The 18,747-nt window shown below is 43.0% G+C and overlaps 1 protein-coding gene across 5 annotated transcripts in view; it reads left to right on the top strand.

The window, feature by feature from the left end:
* Nucleotides 1–18,747, top strand: part of map7d3 (MAP7 domain containing 3) — a 42,630-nt gene that overhangs the window by 8,367 nt on the left and 15,516 nt on the right. The window contains exons 2-11 of one of the 5 annotated variants that reach the window (XM_084085691.1): nucleotides 833–937; nucleotides 2,056–2,136; nucleotides 3,407–3,570; nucleotides 5,153–5,264; nucleotides 6,132–6,209; nucleotides 8,091–8,198; nucleotides 9,426–9,521; nucleotides 11,451–11,549; nucleotides 13,640–13,765; nucleotides 16,106–16,245. In XM_084085691.1, coding sequence (XP_083941817.1) covers nucleotides 833–937; nucleotides 2,056–2,136; nucleotides 3,407–3,570; nucleotides 5,153–5,264; nucleotides 6,132–6,209; nucleotides 8,091–8,198; nucleotides 9,426–9,521; nucleotides 11,451–11,549; nucleotides 13,640–13,765; nucleotides 16,106–16,245 — 1,109 coding nt within the window. The remainder of the gene's footprint in view (nucleotides 1–832; nucleotides 938–2,055; nucleotides 2,137–3,406; nucleotides 3,571–5,152; nucleotides 5,265–6,131; nucleotides 6,210–8,090; nucleotides 8,199–9,425; nucleotides 9,522–11,450; nucleotides 11,550–13,639; nucleotides 13,766–16,105; nucleotides 16,246–18,747) is intronic. The other 4 variants (XM_084085692.1, XM_084085694.1, XM_084085695.1 and 1 more) reach the window with 4 other exon arrangements.

An 18,747-nucleotide genomic window follows, 5' to 3' on the forward strand; every position in this document is an offset into this window, starting at 1 on the left:
AAGCAAGCAAGGTTACAGGGGCCCAGGGCCAAAGCGAGAACTTGTTAGGTAGGTAGATTATTATATTATTACAGATTTTTAATTCAAACCTTAGCTTTCACCTTTTCAATATTTAAATATAGTTTTGACTATGAAAAATGTGTTGACAGTGCTGCCGCTATCTCCAAAGCAGAAAGAAACAGGCTTGTGTATATGTACAGTATTTTATCTGTTTCACAGTAAGGAAAATAGCAGTTTCTCTGATTCTTAAAGCTTTAATGTTCATAGGCGGTGTGCAATCACTTTCAGTTCCAGCTACAACATGGTTTATCTGTTGATGGGCAGTGCTTTAAATCTACTGGGAAAGCAGTGTGTGACTGTGCACGTGCAGTCGCGCATAGCCTGCGTTGTGCCACAGTGCCTTGTGCATGCCAGTTGGATACGAGGAAGCTAACTAACAACAAGTGTTTGATGCCAAGGCTGTCTCGCCGCTCCTCTCCCTCTTCGTTGTGCGGTGGTTTCGGACACACATCTCCCCCAGCATGTCACACAGTAGAGCAGTACATGGCTAGCCACAGACAGGGCCAGGCCTGGGTGGAGGGGGGGGGGATGGGTAATGCCGGTTGGCTGGCTGAATAGCTAGATTGTTCTGTAGCCTCAAATTCGCTGGATCTTTCCAAAACTCGCATTCCTATGTTGGACAAAACAAATCAGTTTGAAACTGAATTGAGCCTCTCGTTTCCAAAAGCATCTCTCTGTCATTGATGACTGACATTCACATTGTTGACATTGTTAGGCACGATGCAATGGCGCACTGGGACTAAGTGTGTATGTGTGTGCACACTCTCTACAGCTGCAGCTGCGCAGGCGCAAGCAGAGGAGCGTCGCAGCCTTTTGGGGAACAGTCCAGGACCTACAGCAGCAAACACAACCGCTAAACCTCAAGGGCCGCGGCCAGGTAACATATACCACACCTAGGCAGAACACATTCCCAGTCACATCCCACAGGCCCCCACCTCCACCACTGTATTGTCCCATGTCCTCCACTTACTTAACTTGCTTACTGCCCGTTATGCCTATTATGTATGTATGTCAGCAACAAAGGATCTCTCTCTGTTTTATGCAAGCATTAGAGGTGTAACGATATAATAACTGCATCGAAAAATCTTTTTGAATTTTCAACAATCTACTATATCGAAATGCAAACAGCTACATTTTGTATTGTTTGACTTTGTATCGTATCGAATCGTTTTGCAATGCAAATAATCGTATCGAATCGTTCTGCAATGCAAATAATCAATTTGATCAATACTAAGTACTTTTAAGAAGAAAAAAAGAGAAAGAGGGGTTTATATCCAGTTCCAGTATCCAGGTATTTATTTTTCACACAGAATTGTTGGGTAAATAAATAGATACTACCGTATATCGATTTTAAATCATTGAATTGAATCGTATCGTTCTAAATTAACCTGTTCTGTATCGTTCATGTATCGTATTGACTAAATCACTGAATCGAAACGTATCGTTATAAATTAACCTGTATCGTTCAGGTATCGTATCAACAACCAAGTATCGTGATACCTATCGAATCGTTGTTAAAACGTATCGTTACACCCCTAGCAAGCATGCAATCATTTCAATGGCCAGGTTTCATTGGGTCTTCATCACTTAAGTTTCCCTTCCAGTGTCCAGTGAAGAGCAGTTCTTGTGATGTCCGCCTGTCTGATGTGTCCCAATCCATTTCCACCACATTCTCAAGATGATGGTGTCTGTAATTGATCTCCGCAGTCTGGCATATTTCTACCCTTTACGTAACGCTTTGTGGGTCGGTCCCAGCACCTTGTCGATGTGGCTCACTGTACTCTACACTCGCTCATCCTCATTACTGTAACGGCCCCGCAAATCCCATTAATGTCTTTGTCACATGCACACATCTGCCCATCAGATGTCTTCTGCAGGTCTGCATGACACAGCACACTATTGTAATCCACGCAATCCATGAGTCCTTTGGTGTGCAGATTATGACAACGGCAGTCAGTGTAAATGTGGGTGTCTTGATTGTGTGTGCGTTTGCAGTCATCGACGGTGCCGCACTTAGGATAGACGACCGTCTCCGAGTGGCGAAGGAAAGACGGGAGGAGGCAGACAAACATCAAGGTGAGAGAATAATGTCTTTTAAAAAACTCTTGACCACACTCACACTGAACAAGGAACCTAGAGCCACATGTCCTGTCAAAAATGGGAAATTTAAAATTCATGGAGAATTAACATTTTTCTCACATGGTGAATGAAGAATCTAAAAACGGAGAAAATGTAACAATAACCCCCAAAAAATTGTTTGCTCATTACTTCCAAACCGTCTCACATACGAACATGGAGTGCGCCTTGGCAAGTGTGTGTATCCAGTTGTATACGTTAAGTACTTCTAAAACACGTGCATTTGTGGGGTGAAGTATTCCTTTAAAGGTTCATAAGGGGTATGCCAGAATACTAAACATGTACTGCAGACAAGAATGACTTGCCGATTTAGTGTTATATAAGTGCCTCTATTCTTCCTCTCACTTCCCAGTGAAAATAAAATGAACACATCTAAGGAAACAAAGATGATGTGGCTTCTAATCTTCCTCATTTAAGCTAACATCCTCAGGGAAATGCCCCCATTAAAGGCCCCCTTTTGTTTGGTTTTTAGCCAAGAGTAGGTTTTTATGAGTCCTTTTTTTTTCTCCCAGAGACTCATCCCATCAATTATAGCGCAATGACTGAGAATGCAGTTTACCGTAAAGCAGTGCTATAGCTTGAGGACCAATGCTTGGGGCTCTTTGGTTTTAATGAGGCAATGAGGTCTTGTGAGCAGTGGTGTAAAGTAACTAAGTACAGAAGTAAAATCTTGAGGTATTTTTTACTTTACTGGAGTATTTCAAATTTTCAATACTTTTACTTCTATTCCACTACATCTCAGAGGCAAATATTGTACTTTTACTCCGCTACAATTATTTGAAAACTTAAGCTACATTATAAAATATACACTAACCACTTTAGCCCTATTTTATACCACGGCTATTTGATCTACAAGCTCACATCGCGTTGCATCGCAACGCGTTGTGAGCTTGTAGATCGGCTATTTTCAAAAAAAAATTGTGCTTTTACTTTTGGTACTTTAAGTACATTTTGATACCAATTCTTTTGTACTTTTACTCAAGTCAATTTTGAATTCCGGACTTTTACTTGTAACAGAGTACTTCTACTGTACATTGCAGTGTTGATACTTGTACTTAAGTAAAACATTTGAGTACTTTTTTTCCACCACTACTGTTAGCTCCACAAGACAATACAGTACAATATGTGTCTAATAAGTGTCCCTGTGGTCTGATTGTCTTTGTGTTCGTACACACACAATGTGACCATGTGTGCACATGCGCGCGGTCAGCATTGCGAGAGTCTCAGATCCTGGAACGGGAGCGCAAGGCCAAGCTGCTAGTAGAGCGACAGATGGAGGAGCGACAGCGGAAGGTGGAGGAGCAGCGCAAGAAGGAGGAGCAGAGACGTTCTGCCGTGGAGGAGAAGAGGAAACTGAAACAGGAAGAGGAGAAGGTACGTCTGGCACACAAGGAGCCACAAGGCCAAGCTACAAGTGGCATGGCCTTGCCTGGCCTGGCCTGGCCTAGCCTAGTCTAGCCTAGTCTGGGCTGGGCTCTAAAGCACTGTTTCCCGGGGTCCATTTGTGGGTCACGGATACATTTTTATGGGTTGTGAGTAAATACCCATTTATTTTTGGTTCCCTACATTTTGTTTTTAATTATGATTATTTCAAAAAGATTTTCAAAAAATACTAAGACATTTTAAAAGAATGTCTTGAATTAATGACAATTTAAAAAAAGATCTTGAATTAAATACACATTTTTCAAAGTGATTTCATAAATTTAAAATGACAATAAAATACATAAATAAGAACTTTTAGCACATTCCCTGGCAGGGGTTTTCTGAAACGGGCTCTAGCTTCTGCCAGCATTTTTAAGCATTCTGACTAATAATTCAATAACCACAGAATATTTATCTCCAGTATGATCGATTCCCTGATGGTTGCTAATCACGGAGGGTTTCACTGTGCTAAAGAAAAAGAAATGTCATCGCAACCTCCCGTTCGCTTGTTATACCCAGTTGAAAATGCCATGTTTCGCCAAAAATACATAGTAAAACACAGGAGCCGAGATATTTCCCAAATACTTTAACCAGGAAGTGAATGGAGCAGTAAATCTTTGGATCGCGTTATCTCCTGGTTCTGTGTGAACCAGGAGATTTTTGAAATGACGGAGATCTCCGTCAATTGCAGTGAATGTGTTAAGAAGTAGTGAAAGCTCACAACACGTCACGATGCGTTGTGTGTGTGTGTAGATCAGCTGTTTTCACTAGCTTAGATCACATGGACACATCAAATTTCTTTTTTGGGTCTCAAACTAAAACGTTTGGGAACCACCGCTCTTGAGGTCCTGTTTTATTCAAATAATTGGTCCCATAATTAAAATAATTGGTCCCATAATTGGTCCTAGTGCTCATTATAATATGGTACCATTTTTGTCTATTCACTCTGTGTCTCAGAGGAGGGCTGTGGACAATTCAGAAACCGCCTACCAGTAACATCATCAATGGGAAATGCAAGCGAATAGAAACTGCTGGCTTAAAAGTTAGCGTGCTATATTGAAAGCTATTGTTCTCCCGTAAATAAACAAGTTGAAATCTTGTTTGGAAAAAAACCTGCCTAATGATGATGTCACTAGTAGGCGGGTTTCTGAAGTGTCCACAGCCGTCCTATGAGACACAGAACAAGTAGGGAAAAAATGGTGCCATTTCATAATGAGCATTAGTGATGACCAATTATATGAAGATGGGTTGAAAATTGGTGAAGTCGTCCTTTAAGCTCTATTTTATACTTTGTCATACGACTGTGTTGGGCAAGAAAATGAGACGATGTACAAGCTCACGACGCATGCCAGGGTTAATGTGGTTAATATATAGCAAAGTCACATGATTGTCAGTGATTGTGATTCACATTCATGGATTTCAGTTGCGTTTTGTTCCATTTAGTTCCATTTCATGTTTGCAGTGTGCTAAACAACTTGCATAGGATGACTTGCGTTTCTCTCTCTCTCTCTCTCTGCGCTGTGCTGTGCTGCAGGAGCACTATGAAGCAGTGATGCGCCGCACATTGGAGCGCAGCCAGCGGGTGGAGCAGAGACAGAAGCGGTGGTCCTGGGGAGGACTGTCCGCGGACTCAGATGGACGAACAGGTAAAGGAGCGTCTCATTCCTTCCCAGTTATAGCACAACTACTCGGGACGTTGCAGTGCCTCGAACGGAGAGCCATACACCTCCCAGATCTGTAAGAAACTGCCAATAAAATGTACTGACTCACAGCCATTTAAAAAACCTCTCATGATCCGCATTTTAGGGACGTTCACTATATGACCAAAAGTCATTTGACACCCTTTTTAATTCGTTTTCTAATTATTGCCTTTTGTTCCAGTGATTCGTCCAACATGAAGTGTCATCAATGCACGTGATTTGCTTCCATTCTGCCACAAGAGCATAAGGTCAGACAGTGACGTTGGGCGATTAGGCCCGGCTCGCATTTGCCGTGCCAATGAATTCCAAAGGTGTTTGATAGGGTTTAGGTCAGAACTCTGTGCAGGGCAGTCAAGTGCTTCCTCACTCACTCATCTCAGAAAACTGATCTGTATGGGGGGGTAAGAGGGGTTTGGTGTTATGAAACGGGAAACGGCCTTCTGCAAACCGTTGCCACAAAATTGGAAGCACTTTGCCCAGAGTGCTGCCCAGAATGTCATTGTAACTGTACCATTAAGATTTCTATTCACTTGAACAAAGGTCATTAATTAGAAACACTAATTAGAAAGGGTGTCCAAGTACAAGTTTTATAGTGAAAAGAAAACTGTGGTTGTACTTTGGGCAGTGCTTTTAATAGCTTGTTGTTTTCAAATTCACCACTGTTTTTAAATTGGTTTGCCCTGCGACAGGCGACCCTGGAAGTGTTGACCAGACGAAACCTAACGATGGACAGGTTATGGCCTGCACTGATCTATTTTGTTGTGCTCTACTGCTCGTCACCTGAGGGCTCTTTTTCCTCCCCCCCCCCTACAGGAGACTCTGACGCCTCATCACCAGTAGCTATAGTAATCTCCCCTGCTTCGCCAGAAAAGCCCCCAAGGAAAGAGCAAGGTTGTGGTTGTTGATAATTAACCTTCCAGGTTTGGAGCACAACGCAGCATGTAGCGGCACACCGCTGTCTTACACGGATGCTCGCTTGCATTCTAACCGGCAGTTACCATGCTAACAAGCACGCTTAACCACTTAAGCCCTATTTTATAAATCACCATACGAAAAAAATAAGGTTTCGCCTGTAATGACATGCCCAAAATAGGGATGCCAGGTTGAAAGTGGTTAAGTCTGATGCCTGCATTTTCTCTGTCTGTTTGGGGCATTAGGCTCCCATTTCTCTCTCACTAATTTTCGAGCACTTCCAGGTGACAGGTGCCGGGTCACGGAAATGCACTCCACACAACTCAGGATAACTAGCGTGTCAGAACTGCCTTGTCTCACGTGGTGCTAATTTTTGTTGTCAAGGCTCTGTGCTTGTGGGGAGGGGGGGTGAATCTGTGGAATGGAAGGAATGTTTCAGTTGAGTATTGTACAGGATTTTCCAGCTGTCCTTACTAACCTCTGTGTGTGCCTGCCTACGGCACTGGAATGGCTTTGGTTTGGCACCTGGATGTACTGGTTTTGAATATGGATGTCGCAGAATATCAGGTTGATCTCAAGCCGGTCACATCTAGCTGTTTTGTGTACCATCATGTGCATCATGCTAGATTGTTTTAGCTAGCTTTTCTGTTAACTTGTTCACCTTTACACAATAGAATCCTCAGTGGTAATGTAACTCTTAGAGCATGGGAGCTTAAACTGGCGGCCCATGGGCCAAATGCGTCCCACAAAGTTGTCCAATCCGGCCCGCGAGATGATTTGTGGAAGAAGAATATTATACCTCCTGGGCATGTCCCTGGAGAAGACAAAGGACCAGATGGGGGGGATTATATCTCCACACTGGCCTTGGATCCCCCATTACATTACTTTACAGTCATTTAGCAGACGCTTTTATCCAAAGCGACTTACAATAAGTGTATTCAACATAGGTAGGGAACGAAAACTACTAATCACCAGAAGTCTTAAGTGCATTTACTGTAAAAAACAAGCAACCAAGAGTATACCTAGCGCTAAGGTAAAAGTGCAATATATCAGCTACCTACCCAATATATCACCTACCTACCCCAGTTAGAAGTTAAGTAGCTAATGTGGCCCGGGAAAGTGAAGTCTGGAGTTCTCTGCTGTAATTGTTAGCTCCACGACCCGACTCTGGATATAGGCTAGAAGATAGATGGATGGAAGAAAATTATTCATGACCATTTATTAGCCTATGTATCTGTATGACAGCTGATCGCAGGCTCAAAAGATTTGGTGCAATTGTGTAGCCTACATTTAGAATATTGGTTCCTTAGTTCTACATTTGTGTCAGCAAATGTTTGAATTAAAATGCTTTATTATTGGGAAGGGTGGAACACCAAAACATGCTAATAGCATCATATTTTATTTTCTCATCACAACTTTCTTGTGTCCTGTTAATTAAGTTGATACTGATCCTAAATGTAATGCTTGCTTGCCATTTTTCATAAGAATCTAAATTTGTGAAGTGAATTATTGTGAGTTACAGCAGAGACTGTGGCACGAGGGAAGTTTAAAAAAGGACGTATGCAGCGTGCGTGTGCACAACTGGTATGGCCCGCATGAAGTAGAATTTTGCCCAATCAGGCATGTGACCCAAAATGAATTTGACACTTTTGTTGTGGAGTGTAACAATGTTTACACTCTCAGTTAAATCTAATACTGAGGATTCTACTGTGGAGGGTGTTAGGACCTTGTGAAAAAAATCCCTCCCACCCTCTGCCCCACTAACTACCTTCCCCCATTGGGCCAAACTCCCTTGTAAACCCCTCCTTTCCCCTGTCTGTCTGTCTCTCCTCCTCCTCCTCCTCTCCCCTCCCTCCCCAGTGGACAAACGCTCCACATCTACCATGAACCTGAAGCAGCTGGCTGAGACTGGCATCAACAAGCGCCTTTCCTCGTCCTCCGCAGCTCTCATCAAATCTCCCGACAAAAGTAAGTCTCCTCCTCCCTCCCTCCGTATCATCCGTCCTCCGTACCGTCTCCTCCTAACCCACTGACCGTGTTTCTTCCAGACTGTGCTCTACGCCGCAGTGAAGGCACCCCTAGAGCTGGCTGATGTCACCCGAAAGCACTAGCACAATGTTTACAGGCCAAGCATCGATATTTGTATTACACAGTGTCCAGTTCAACAATGTATCTCAGTGGTTTTTGATATTCGGGCATCAGTCTTGTGACTAAAGGGTAGCAGTATAGCTGGAGAGTTTGTTAAATTAGTTTCATTGTTTCACTGTACATTGCTAACATAATTTAAAATAATGTTTCCAATAATCTGGAGATTGCCTTTTTCCACATCACTTGTTCAGATATATAGTGTCTGTCGTAGTGGATAACTTGATTTATCACCCAGCTCTACGGGCACCTTATGTGATGCCATTATTTGTCTTGCCAGATATCAGGTAAGAAGCATCCATGATTGCGTTTTGTGTTGAGATGAGATCTGGTGCACCAGCCCAGTGGTTAACCACCTGGAACAAGCCCAGCTTCTTAGCCCCCCCCCCCCCCATACCGGTAAAACTATTGTCCCCTCCTGTCCTCCCAGCCAATGATTAATTAGCATGATCTCCTCCTGATTCCTCTGCATCCACTGCACGTGCACACGTGCGCACACACATACACAAACACACTTACCAAAACCATATATCTGTGCAGCACTGATCTTAAAAAAAAAAAACATTTATGTTAATTCTGTTTCCCTTTTTCAGTCTAGTCGTGTCCGATTTGATTCACAAGAACAAGCAGTGTTCATGTTTTTTTTTCCTTTTCTGTAGCAGTAGCAATAAATCAGAAACGCGACTCTCCACAGCTTCCTTTTCCTCACTGAAGTCTAGAGGTCGGCCAGCGCTGGTTCTTCTCTGATAATGCAGTTTTTCTCCCTACATCTCAACCTGTCTTTGTATAATATTCCATTGCCAGTTTCCTCTTGCAGGGTTCTGAAAACAGATCCACACACTGGGTGGGGGTGAGGGATTGTAATAACAATATATTTAGATCATGGTCCCTTTTCTGATTTTGTGTGTGCGTGTGCATGCCTGTGTGTGTGTGTGTGTGTGTGTGTGTGTGTGTGAATGCATCAGTAAAAGCGTCAGGCCTGTGTCATTGAGTTCTAAGAAAAAACTAAACAATGTCACTTCAATGCGTCATCTCATCGTCATCTCTCAGGTATTAAGAGGAGGAGTGCGTCTTGTAACCGGTTGTCTAGCAACAAAGATGGCTCTCAGCCCAATAAGGAGGACGGCAAAAAGGTGGAACAGACAGGTGCAGAAGACCCACTCTATATTCTCATTACACAGAGATATCTGTACATGGATATCTGTAACCTCAGTGGTGTTCAGCAGGGAAGAGCGCATGCCAGAGAGCCAGTAAACTTTAATAGGGTAGTTCGTTTGGTTGGTATGTTGGTTGGTTTTTGGAGGTTTGATATTGCACATCCCAAGATTCTGGTCAAATATTAGATTTTTCTCCAAAATATGGTTACTGAGAAATGTCCAGTGGAAGCTTTTTAAAAAAAAAGTTTGTCGGCTAGCGAGTGTCTGTTTTTTGTTAGATACTACTGGCTACTGTGGCTATCTGTACCCATTTGTTTGCATTAGCATTGCTACTAAATGCTAACAAGCTTCCAGGCGACATTTCTCAATAGCAGTAGCCCCTATTTAGTGTCCGTCTGTGTTTGGAGATGTGTGTATACTCTATTTTGCCCCAAAAGTTGAAGGTGAGCCTGTGCTGTAATGAAGCAGCACCCTGTGCTAAGACATTATCAGAAACAGTGACATGTACTCTGAATGCTGCCAAACATTATATTGGCAGGCCAACTTAAAGTTATAGTTTACTAAAAAAAAAAACATAAGTACTGTATGGGCCAGTAATGTTTGCGATGGTCACTTGCACTTGCCATCGCAGCTAATGACGAACCAAGCAGTGAGAGTTCAACCACTGCTCACGTAAACAACATTACTTTATTGACATATACTATATTCACATTTGCATTTATTCTCATGTGACAACAAAATGTCAAAATTCAAAACCACACAACACTTGAGGGCATAAAATGTTTAGATTTTGAATAAAAGACTACAGGTATGCCTGATATAGCCTATGTCTTGACTGACAAAAATGTGTCTAGACTAGAGTTATGATAATGATATATGTTATTAATTCACAAAGGTGAAATTCACATTGTCACCAGCCCAGAAACATCCAAATGGAGATTAAAATGACAAACAAAACCTAAAGGCCCTGTGTTTATATCATCCTAATGAAACAGTCAAATCTTAAGAATCAATATGTATTTTTAAAACATGTACGCAGGCTGTGCAGGCTGAGTATATGCAATGCCTTGACCTGGCCTCTCACAATTATTACATAATTGCCTAATTGCAATTATTTGAGATAATCACAATATATTTTTGCATAATCGTCCTATTGTTTCCATGTTGAAACATTTTTTATATATTTTCAAACATTTTCAAAAATAGTGGGAATAGCCGATCTACAAACTTATCGTGGCACGTTTTGAGCTGGTAGATCGGCTATTTCCACTATTCATATAAAGTATAATGTTATTAAATTATGTAAGTTATTTGTCATATCTGCCCTGTGCACCTTTTGTTTACGAAGCTTAAAAGCCAAACAAATGTATTTTTTATTCATCATGCTCCAATGTTCACCCGAACGACACAAATCGTTTGAGCGACAATTAATCGCCAAGTAAAATGTCATAATGGTGACAGCGCTAGCAATGCCCACTGAAAAAATAAGTTGGTATATGACTTGTACCATCATGTACCCTCCACCACCCCATTCGGTTGCAACCATTTGACCAGAACCTTGGGATGTGCAATATCAAATCCGAAATATAAAAAACGGAACATCCTGTTAAGAATAACTGTGGTTTAAACTAGCTTTAGTGACAGCTGTGACAAAGATATAGAAAGATTGATGTGGTAGATGCTTTGATCCAGCTGCAAATTGGTAATCGGGAGGATCTGCATGACTCCAGCATACACATTTAGGCACAATCTATTTCTAGTTGGACTTGAGCTGCTCTTAGCCACAGCCTATTGATTGGTAATAACATAATGAAATGAAGCCGAATGAAATACAAAAGGTTTGTAAGGGTACTCATGAGAGGCTGTGCAGTTCTCTCGCTGTACCCGACTGGCTATAACCCAACTCTCCTGTCCGTAGGCCCCTCCCTGAAGAAGAGAAGCTCCTCCCTCACGCGAGTAGGTGGGGGCAGGGCGCAGACCCCCGGCAAACCTGATAAGGGGACGACGGATGATCCAGGTGGCTAGCATGAACCGTCCAGGATAATTGTATTTGCTCAATGCGCTCCCTGTCTGCCTCGCTCGGGTCTCTCTTTGTAAATAACAAGCATGCATCTCTTCTGATGAGATCCGCTCACTTGCCCTACATTCAGAATGTGCTCTGTTTAATGTGCTTGTATTAAGCGGTTGCAGGATCTTTCTCGTGTTTCGGTGCGGCTGAGGGCCTTCGGTGCTACTGGGTTTAACGGTCCAAACAGGCCAACACTACTTGCATCTTTCTCTTTCTCTCTTTACATGTGCATAGATCTGTTGATCACTGGCCTCCAAACCGCCTCTCCTAACCAGCTCCTAAGCTTTTTCAAATGTTTCCCTCCTGTCTGTGCAGAATCAGGAATGCTGTACTAATTCCTTGCGTGGCTCAACTTCTCCTTTGGTCTTTTTCTGACAGATTTAATCCAGAATTGTGTTAAGTGTTTTTGTTTTTTCACTTGCATCTACGCCGTTTTAACCTCGTAAGTGTTGGTCGTCCAAGCCTCACTCCAGAATTGGGTCCTTTGTGTGCAGTTCGCCCGCACTAACACAATGTTTTGTTTTATTTGTTCACAATGTGTTTGTTGTTTCCTCCCTGCCAGATGACGGTAGAGCTGGATGCGAGTCGCTGGTCTCGTGCCCCAGCACGGCGTTTGTCAGTGCCATGCTGCTGAAACTGTTAATGCTATTAACCAGCGCTTTTGTTTGTCCCATTGATCATATTCACATGGTGACCATTTTGCCCTTGCATCACACCACCCCTCGGGTGTGCCGTAAGAGCAAAATAGCCGCCGTGTGACTATGGTCAATAGTCAAGTCAATCCTGTATGTGCACATGATGTGTGGTAACATTGTTCCTGTCCTGTGCCTAACATTTGGTATTTTGTAAGTAGTCCTGTTTATGTTTAGGATCGCTATGTAACCATGCAAGGAAACTGTCTTCACCTCTGAAACAGAGCTAGAAGTTTGCCTCCGATGATGATCCTTTCTTGACACTACAAAGCCCCATCTCTTACTCACCGTTCTCATCACAGCTATGACTTTAGCTTCAACTAATGAGCCTGATTCTCAAAGGCTGGGCCCAAAGCAGTGTGTTGTCCTGCACCACTAGGCTAGTACTCAAGCTAACGGCTAATAAGCAAATCTGTCTGCAACAGAAGTCCTCTCTGTCAGGGCCCCGAGAGGAGAGGAAGCCTTATAGCGACCAATAACACTTTCTTTTCTTTCTTTTTTTTACTCTTTTTTTTATTTTATTATTATTTATTTTCCCCTCTGTTTTTGTTTTCAACTTTATAAGGGAGAGGGGGCACAGTCAAAAACTGGATCCAAAGGGGGGGGGGTTATTTCTTCCATCTCATGGAAGCAAGTGCTCTTTGTTTCTGCTGGTGTCAAATTCATTCAGTTTACACTGGCTTATAATATACTGTCTACTGTAGTGTATGTGTAGGCAAAGCCACAGCCGGCTCCTCATTTTAACCCGACCAATCAGATTTCAGGATTTGCCCAGTGGAAGCTAAAAGCACTTGCTCAGGTCATGAACACTTGCCTATTTTAATTTGAAGTCCTTGCTATGTTTCTTTCCTCATCTGCTCCATAGCATTCTTCTCCTGTCTTTGGAGCTCACTAATGGTTCGTTGTTTTAGCCCGTCAGCACGCACCTCCCCCTTCTGCATCAAGGAACCACCGATTTCACCCCATTTTCCCTCCACTTTGATCACTCCTCAGTTACTGGACAATCAGTCTTTCTGTCTGGGTCTCAATATTCTTCCATGCCTTCCTTTCCTTGCCGAGTTTCCTATTCTCATCCGTTTCCTTGGGTGATAATGACATGTGAAGAGATGTGGGCAAACAGTGAAAAGGAAGGAACCCATGTGAGACTATTCAGATGCAACCTCTGGTTCTTTTATGTTGATTCTCCTGCTGGTTTAAATCACATGGTGAACCTTTCACACTCCACTCACTCCCCCCAAACTCCCTTCTTTGTGTTATTTTCCCCCCATCTCCCCGCATCTCTTGCCTCCTCTTTCTTCTTGGACTTTTTTTTATTTTCTTCTGTGGGGTGGTTTCTTCGTCGTGTAGCTCGCAGGCCGCTGGCCGGCATCGTGGACGGAGGGGTCATTAGTCGCCTGCTCACCCCCACCCAGGCCTCACTAGCTAGGAGCAAGAGCGCCGCCGCCCTGTCAGCGGAAGGAGCCGACGCCCCAGGTAACCTCCACAGAGGAGACCCCCTCCACCCCCTCAGAGAGGACAGAGCCCCCCACCCCGCCCCTCCCAACCTCATTCCATCGCTAGAAAGACAAGTCTGCCAAGCTGTCAGTATCGACTCTCACTAGTCACTAGCTCAACCCCCCCCCCCCCCCATTCAATTCCCACCGCAGACCCTCACTCACTGCAGCTGCCTTTTGCTCCAATCACTGTGAAGCTAACTGTGGCCTCAATGTCGACACTTTTGGTGGTGGTTGAAATGTACGACCGGTGGTTGTAGTATTGTAGTTGCAGTGATTGAAAGCTGCTTGCGTAGGCTGCTGATGTTTTGAATGCTAAGTATTCCGTATTTAAACACATTCACGTGAGCGAGCTAGCAAAGTCACTAGCTATAAATATTGACACGCACACACAAAGGCATATCGTACACTCTCACTCTCTCTCTCTCTCTCTCACACACACACACACACACACACACACACACACACACACACACACACACACACTCTGTCAGGTTGAGCTCACATGCACTTCCGGTCTGAGACTAATATGCTGGGCAGAGAGGGACTTGGCTGGTAGAAGTATGTTGGCGTAGCCTCAGTGTCCATACTGAGATTTGCTGTAAGCTGCTTACCTGTTACCTCAGTCACGTGACAGCCAGAGCGTTGTTTGTTACACGCATTGTGGGAACAAGACCAGGGAGCCAGTCCTTCAGGAACTACCACAGATGGAGAATATCAGACCTGACTGGCACTTGTGCTAATCAAAACACAGGACATACCCATCCCCAAACTAGGGTTTTGGGTCAGCACTTGCATAGTTTGATATGCTCTGAAGCCGTTTATGCTCGTTTTCGTATCTCCCTCGGCTAGCATACATGCCTCAGTTTGTGCTGAAGTGTGCCGTTTCTTTCCTGCCTAATGCTGGGGTGGAAATGATCTGCAGTATGTGGACAGCTGCTGCTGTTAACCAAACACTGATAGGCCTGCATTCACATCCGATGACCCAAGGTGGTCAGTCTTGTTTTTTGAGTGTATAGCTCGATTCACATTCACAATGGCCTGGTGGAACCATAAAGAAAACAACAATCCATTCACATGGAAACTGTTGAGATGTTCTCAGTTGATTTTTAGAGCTGCAGTTTTTATTGACCAGCCATTATAAGCCCATTAGGCACAATAGATTGGCCACTAAATATAGCCCAGTAGAAACATGACACATCTGCATTAGGAGAAACAGTGGTAGGGTGTTTCACAGCCCTCATTGCTGCTCAGTATACGGTCAGGACTACGGGCCACATTTTGTGATGTGGCTCTTGTAGGGAGAAATCTCTGGGCTTTAGGATTATCATTGCTAATCCCCCAATCTGACACAGCAAAACTGTTTGACCAACAGTGCTTCCTCAACTAGCTAACTACAGACTTCCCTCCATGGAAGTTCTGGTTTTCATTCATTTTGAACGCATTATAGGTTAGTAGCATTACGTTAGCCACTGTAAATTGGTTAGCCAAGACTGTCGTCCTTACTTATAATAGGGTTTTCCATCTCCCCACATGTTTTGCTTTTGGAATTCTCTTTTCTTACAAGAGCATTGCCTTGCAACCATAGGATTTGTTATATCCCAAAACCATATCAGATGTCTTATTTGCAGTTCTAAAGAGATGGCCTTGGTTTTTGCACATTATCACCATAAAATACAGCAAAAACTAACTGTATCAACAACATTCAGCATGCTTTCAGTGTTGCTAGTGGAACCGTTGTGTTGTGGATATTGTGGTGTTTTATCTATGCATGCATGCGTGTGTGTGTGTGTGTGTGTGTGCAACATGTTTGTGTCCCGCTGAGGCTTGGTGGGTCGTTGGTGGGTCTTTTGTGTGATGTGTGTGTGTCCTATTGCTATGGTGGTGGTACGTGCCCAGTGTTGTCTGTTGGTTATCTGTGTTGATGAATGTTAAGTGTTGTGTCCAGAGGCTTTGGTCATAGAGTTGTCAGGCTATTCTTATTTTGTATATGAAAACATCTATTCTCATCCCTGCAGCCCCAACCCATAAGCTTCACAAACCAAGCAGTGTGCTGCTGTAAGAGTCATACCTAACATGTAGCTTTGTTTTTTGTGCTCTTATTCCCTTACGAAAACATCCATCCTCTTGCTCTCTTTTCTACCATTGTCTTTCTGTCTGCCATTTTCTCTTTCTCCTCTTGCTCTCTCTCTCTCTCTCTCTCCATTCTTCCGTTCTGCCCTGCCTTTCTTGCCGCTTCGCCGACCCAATTTGGCTGCTTCCCCCACTCCCGTTGGTTGTGCTCCCCCTGGCCCCTGCGATGACTTGTATCCTTGACCAGAGTGTCACGTGTGTCCTCGCTCAGCCACCGCCAGCCCGCTGCACCTGCCACGTGGACCACTGCGTAGCCGCAGCATCGACCGGCAGAAGAGTGGCATGACCACGTCCGCCTCTGCCGACGGAGCCCTGGACCCCTCAATGGTAAGACCACCAGCACCTCATGCACCACCACAGCACGGCAGTACAATGTTCATTCAGTGTCTGAATAGCCGCGGCTCATTGTCCACTACACAAGTCGCTTTGTGCAAAGAGGCCAGGGCGGTTAGATCGCTGATGGCGGTATAAAGACCACCGGGTGCTGATTCACTCATACCGTCCGCGTGCGATGCTGTTATTATTCTGCAGACATGTTTGTAATTTTATGCTTTGTAGGTAAAATTTGTGCGAGTGTTTTGGAAATGCTTTGTTTGATTATATACAGTACTGTAAAGGTTGGAAGACTGCCTGTTATTATTTTGCAGACTTGTTTTAAATGTTATGCTTTGAAGGTCAAAATTTTACAAGTGTTTTTGAAATACTTGTGTGATACAGTACTGTAAAGGTTGGAAGAGTGCCCCGAAAAGTCCTATCAGATGGAGGCTGTCTGATTAATAACTAATCATTTGTGCATAGTTGATGTGTTTGAAAACACGTTGTCGGGTATTTCACAGTCTGAATCTCAGTTTTTATCTCTTGAAGTCAGAGATTATGTTTTGCTCCTGGCAGAGATATGCACTCCACGGAGTGCCCCTTTCTAGTTCTGTAATAGTTCTGGCCTTTCCCATAAACCTGTTTTTAGTTCTGTATCTTATATTTAATAGTTACAGGTGTTAAATGTCTGTTAATCATTAGAAACTAGTTGATTTGTTGAAAAATGTTAAAGGGATCTAAAACGGGCTAAAGCCTTTGGCACAGTCAACATAAGTCTGCTATGGATGTAGGCTTACTGTAGCTATGAGCTTGTCCCAGAGGGAAAGTAATGGGCCTCATTCACTAAGCTCGGGTCCGCACATAATTTGTACGTATGGCATGCGCATATCCGCAACTTCCCATGTTGAGAGTCTTGATTCATCAATTTTATTTTGTGTCCGGATTTTCTCAAACTCACGTCTGCTCGGTAGCAGACTTCTAAGGGACCATAGCTTGCGTATACGTCATTAGAATGCCTTATTCTTCATGCAAAATCAATTACAATAGTGCCAAACCTCAAATAAAAATATTTATGTGCCCAACATTTGTCATCACATACCGTATAAAAGAAAAAATATGTCAGACGATCTATTGCTTGGATGCATGTTATAGACATGCATCCAAGCAATAGATCGTTTGACATATTTTTTGCAAATGCAACCGATTTTATTTATTTTTTAATTATTAGGTCCCTCAGCGTGTTTTGCCGTTTCTGCAAGTGTCGCTACAGTTTCGCATATTGGACTTTCATGCCAACTCCAATTTCACGCTATTAATTTACAGTATTGACCACATCACATGAACGTAGTCTTACCATGTGATGAGGATACAGTATGGATGAAATCTAGTTGTGTCCATTACTCCAATTCCGATTTAGGACAGTGGGGATATGTTCATCCAAAGGACAGATTTCCCTCAGTAATCAATAAAGCTCTGATAAAAGATTATCGGATATCGGCGGATTCCAGCGTCATCTTTTTACCTCGGCAATGGTGAGCGGGCAATTGTTCATTAGAAAGGGCTTATACAATATCATTTAAAAAAAAGTTTTATTAGCCTTTGGTCTTGAGGTTAAACTTTCTAAACTTTGTATTCTCATTACACATGTGAGTAGGCTATTACATTAATAACGTTCAGCGGCTCCATCGCATGAGGGACTCACTTCAAGTCGCTTGCAAAAATGCACCGATCTACAAGTTGCCAAGACCGTGCTTCGAGACACGTAAGCTTGTAAATCAGTTCATTTTGACGATGATGAAGTTTTTTGTTTGACGTTGGATGTTTCCGGTAGCCTTTTATAGTCTTGAATTGGGCGTGGAGCAATGCACATTATCTCCACAGGAGCGCACTTGTGACTTACAGTACAAACAAAAATGAGGTACACCTGTGCTCCACACAAATCTGCACTCCCTTTCATGAATCGCACGTCCGAATTAGCTTATGCAATATACACAAAATTTACGACCAGGTTATACACGAAATATACGACCAGCTGAATATTAGTGAATGAGACCCATTGTTGTTAAGAGAGAATCACACGTTTTTAATGGTCCAACTGACGGTTTTATTGTGGCAAATGGGAGTCCCTTGTTAAAGAAAAATTACAGACCAGTTGGAATACAGTTTAGTTAAAATGAGATGATTTAATAAGCCAGTGCTGTAAATCAGTGTGATGTTCCAAATGGTGTGTTTGTTCCTCTTATCACCAGCTAAATTCAACAGAAATGTTTAGAATTATTTGAATAAGGCCTGAGAGTTGCTGAAAGTATTTGTCAATTCTCAGTTCCCCTTGATAGTGACTGAAAGGTGCTTGGATTTGACCCCTTGAGAGTTTGTGCCAATTTTGAACTAAGTTCTAAGCTTACTGAAAAGTAGTCTTAGAACTTTTCCAGAAGTCCTCTGGTAGGACAAAGGACAAAGATGAAAAGAAACACACGTGTTTAAATCAATGATAACCAAATGTATCCATTGCTA

Source organism: Gymnoscopelus microlampas (assembly GCF_963454915.1).
Source record: "Gymnoscopelus microlampas genome assembly, chromosome: 18".
NCBI classification, from domain to species: domain Eukaryota; kingdom Metazoa; phylum Chordata; class Actinopteri; order Myctophiformes; family Myctophidae; genus Gymnoscopelus; species Gymnoscopelus microlampas.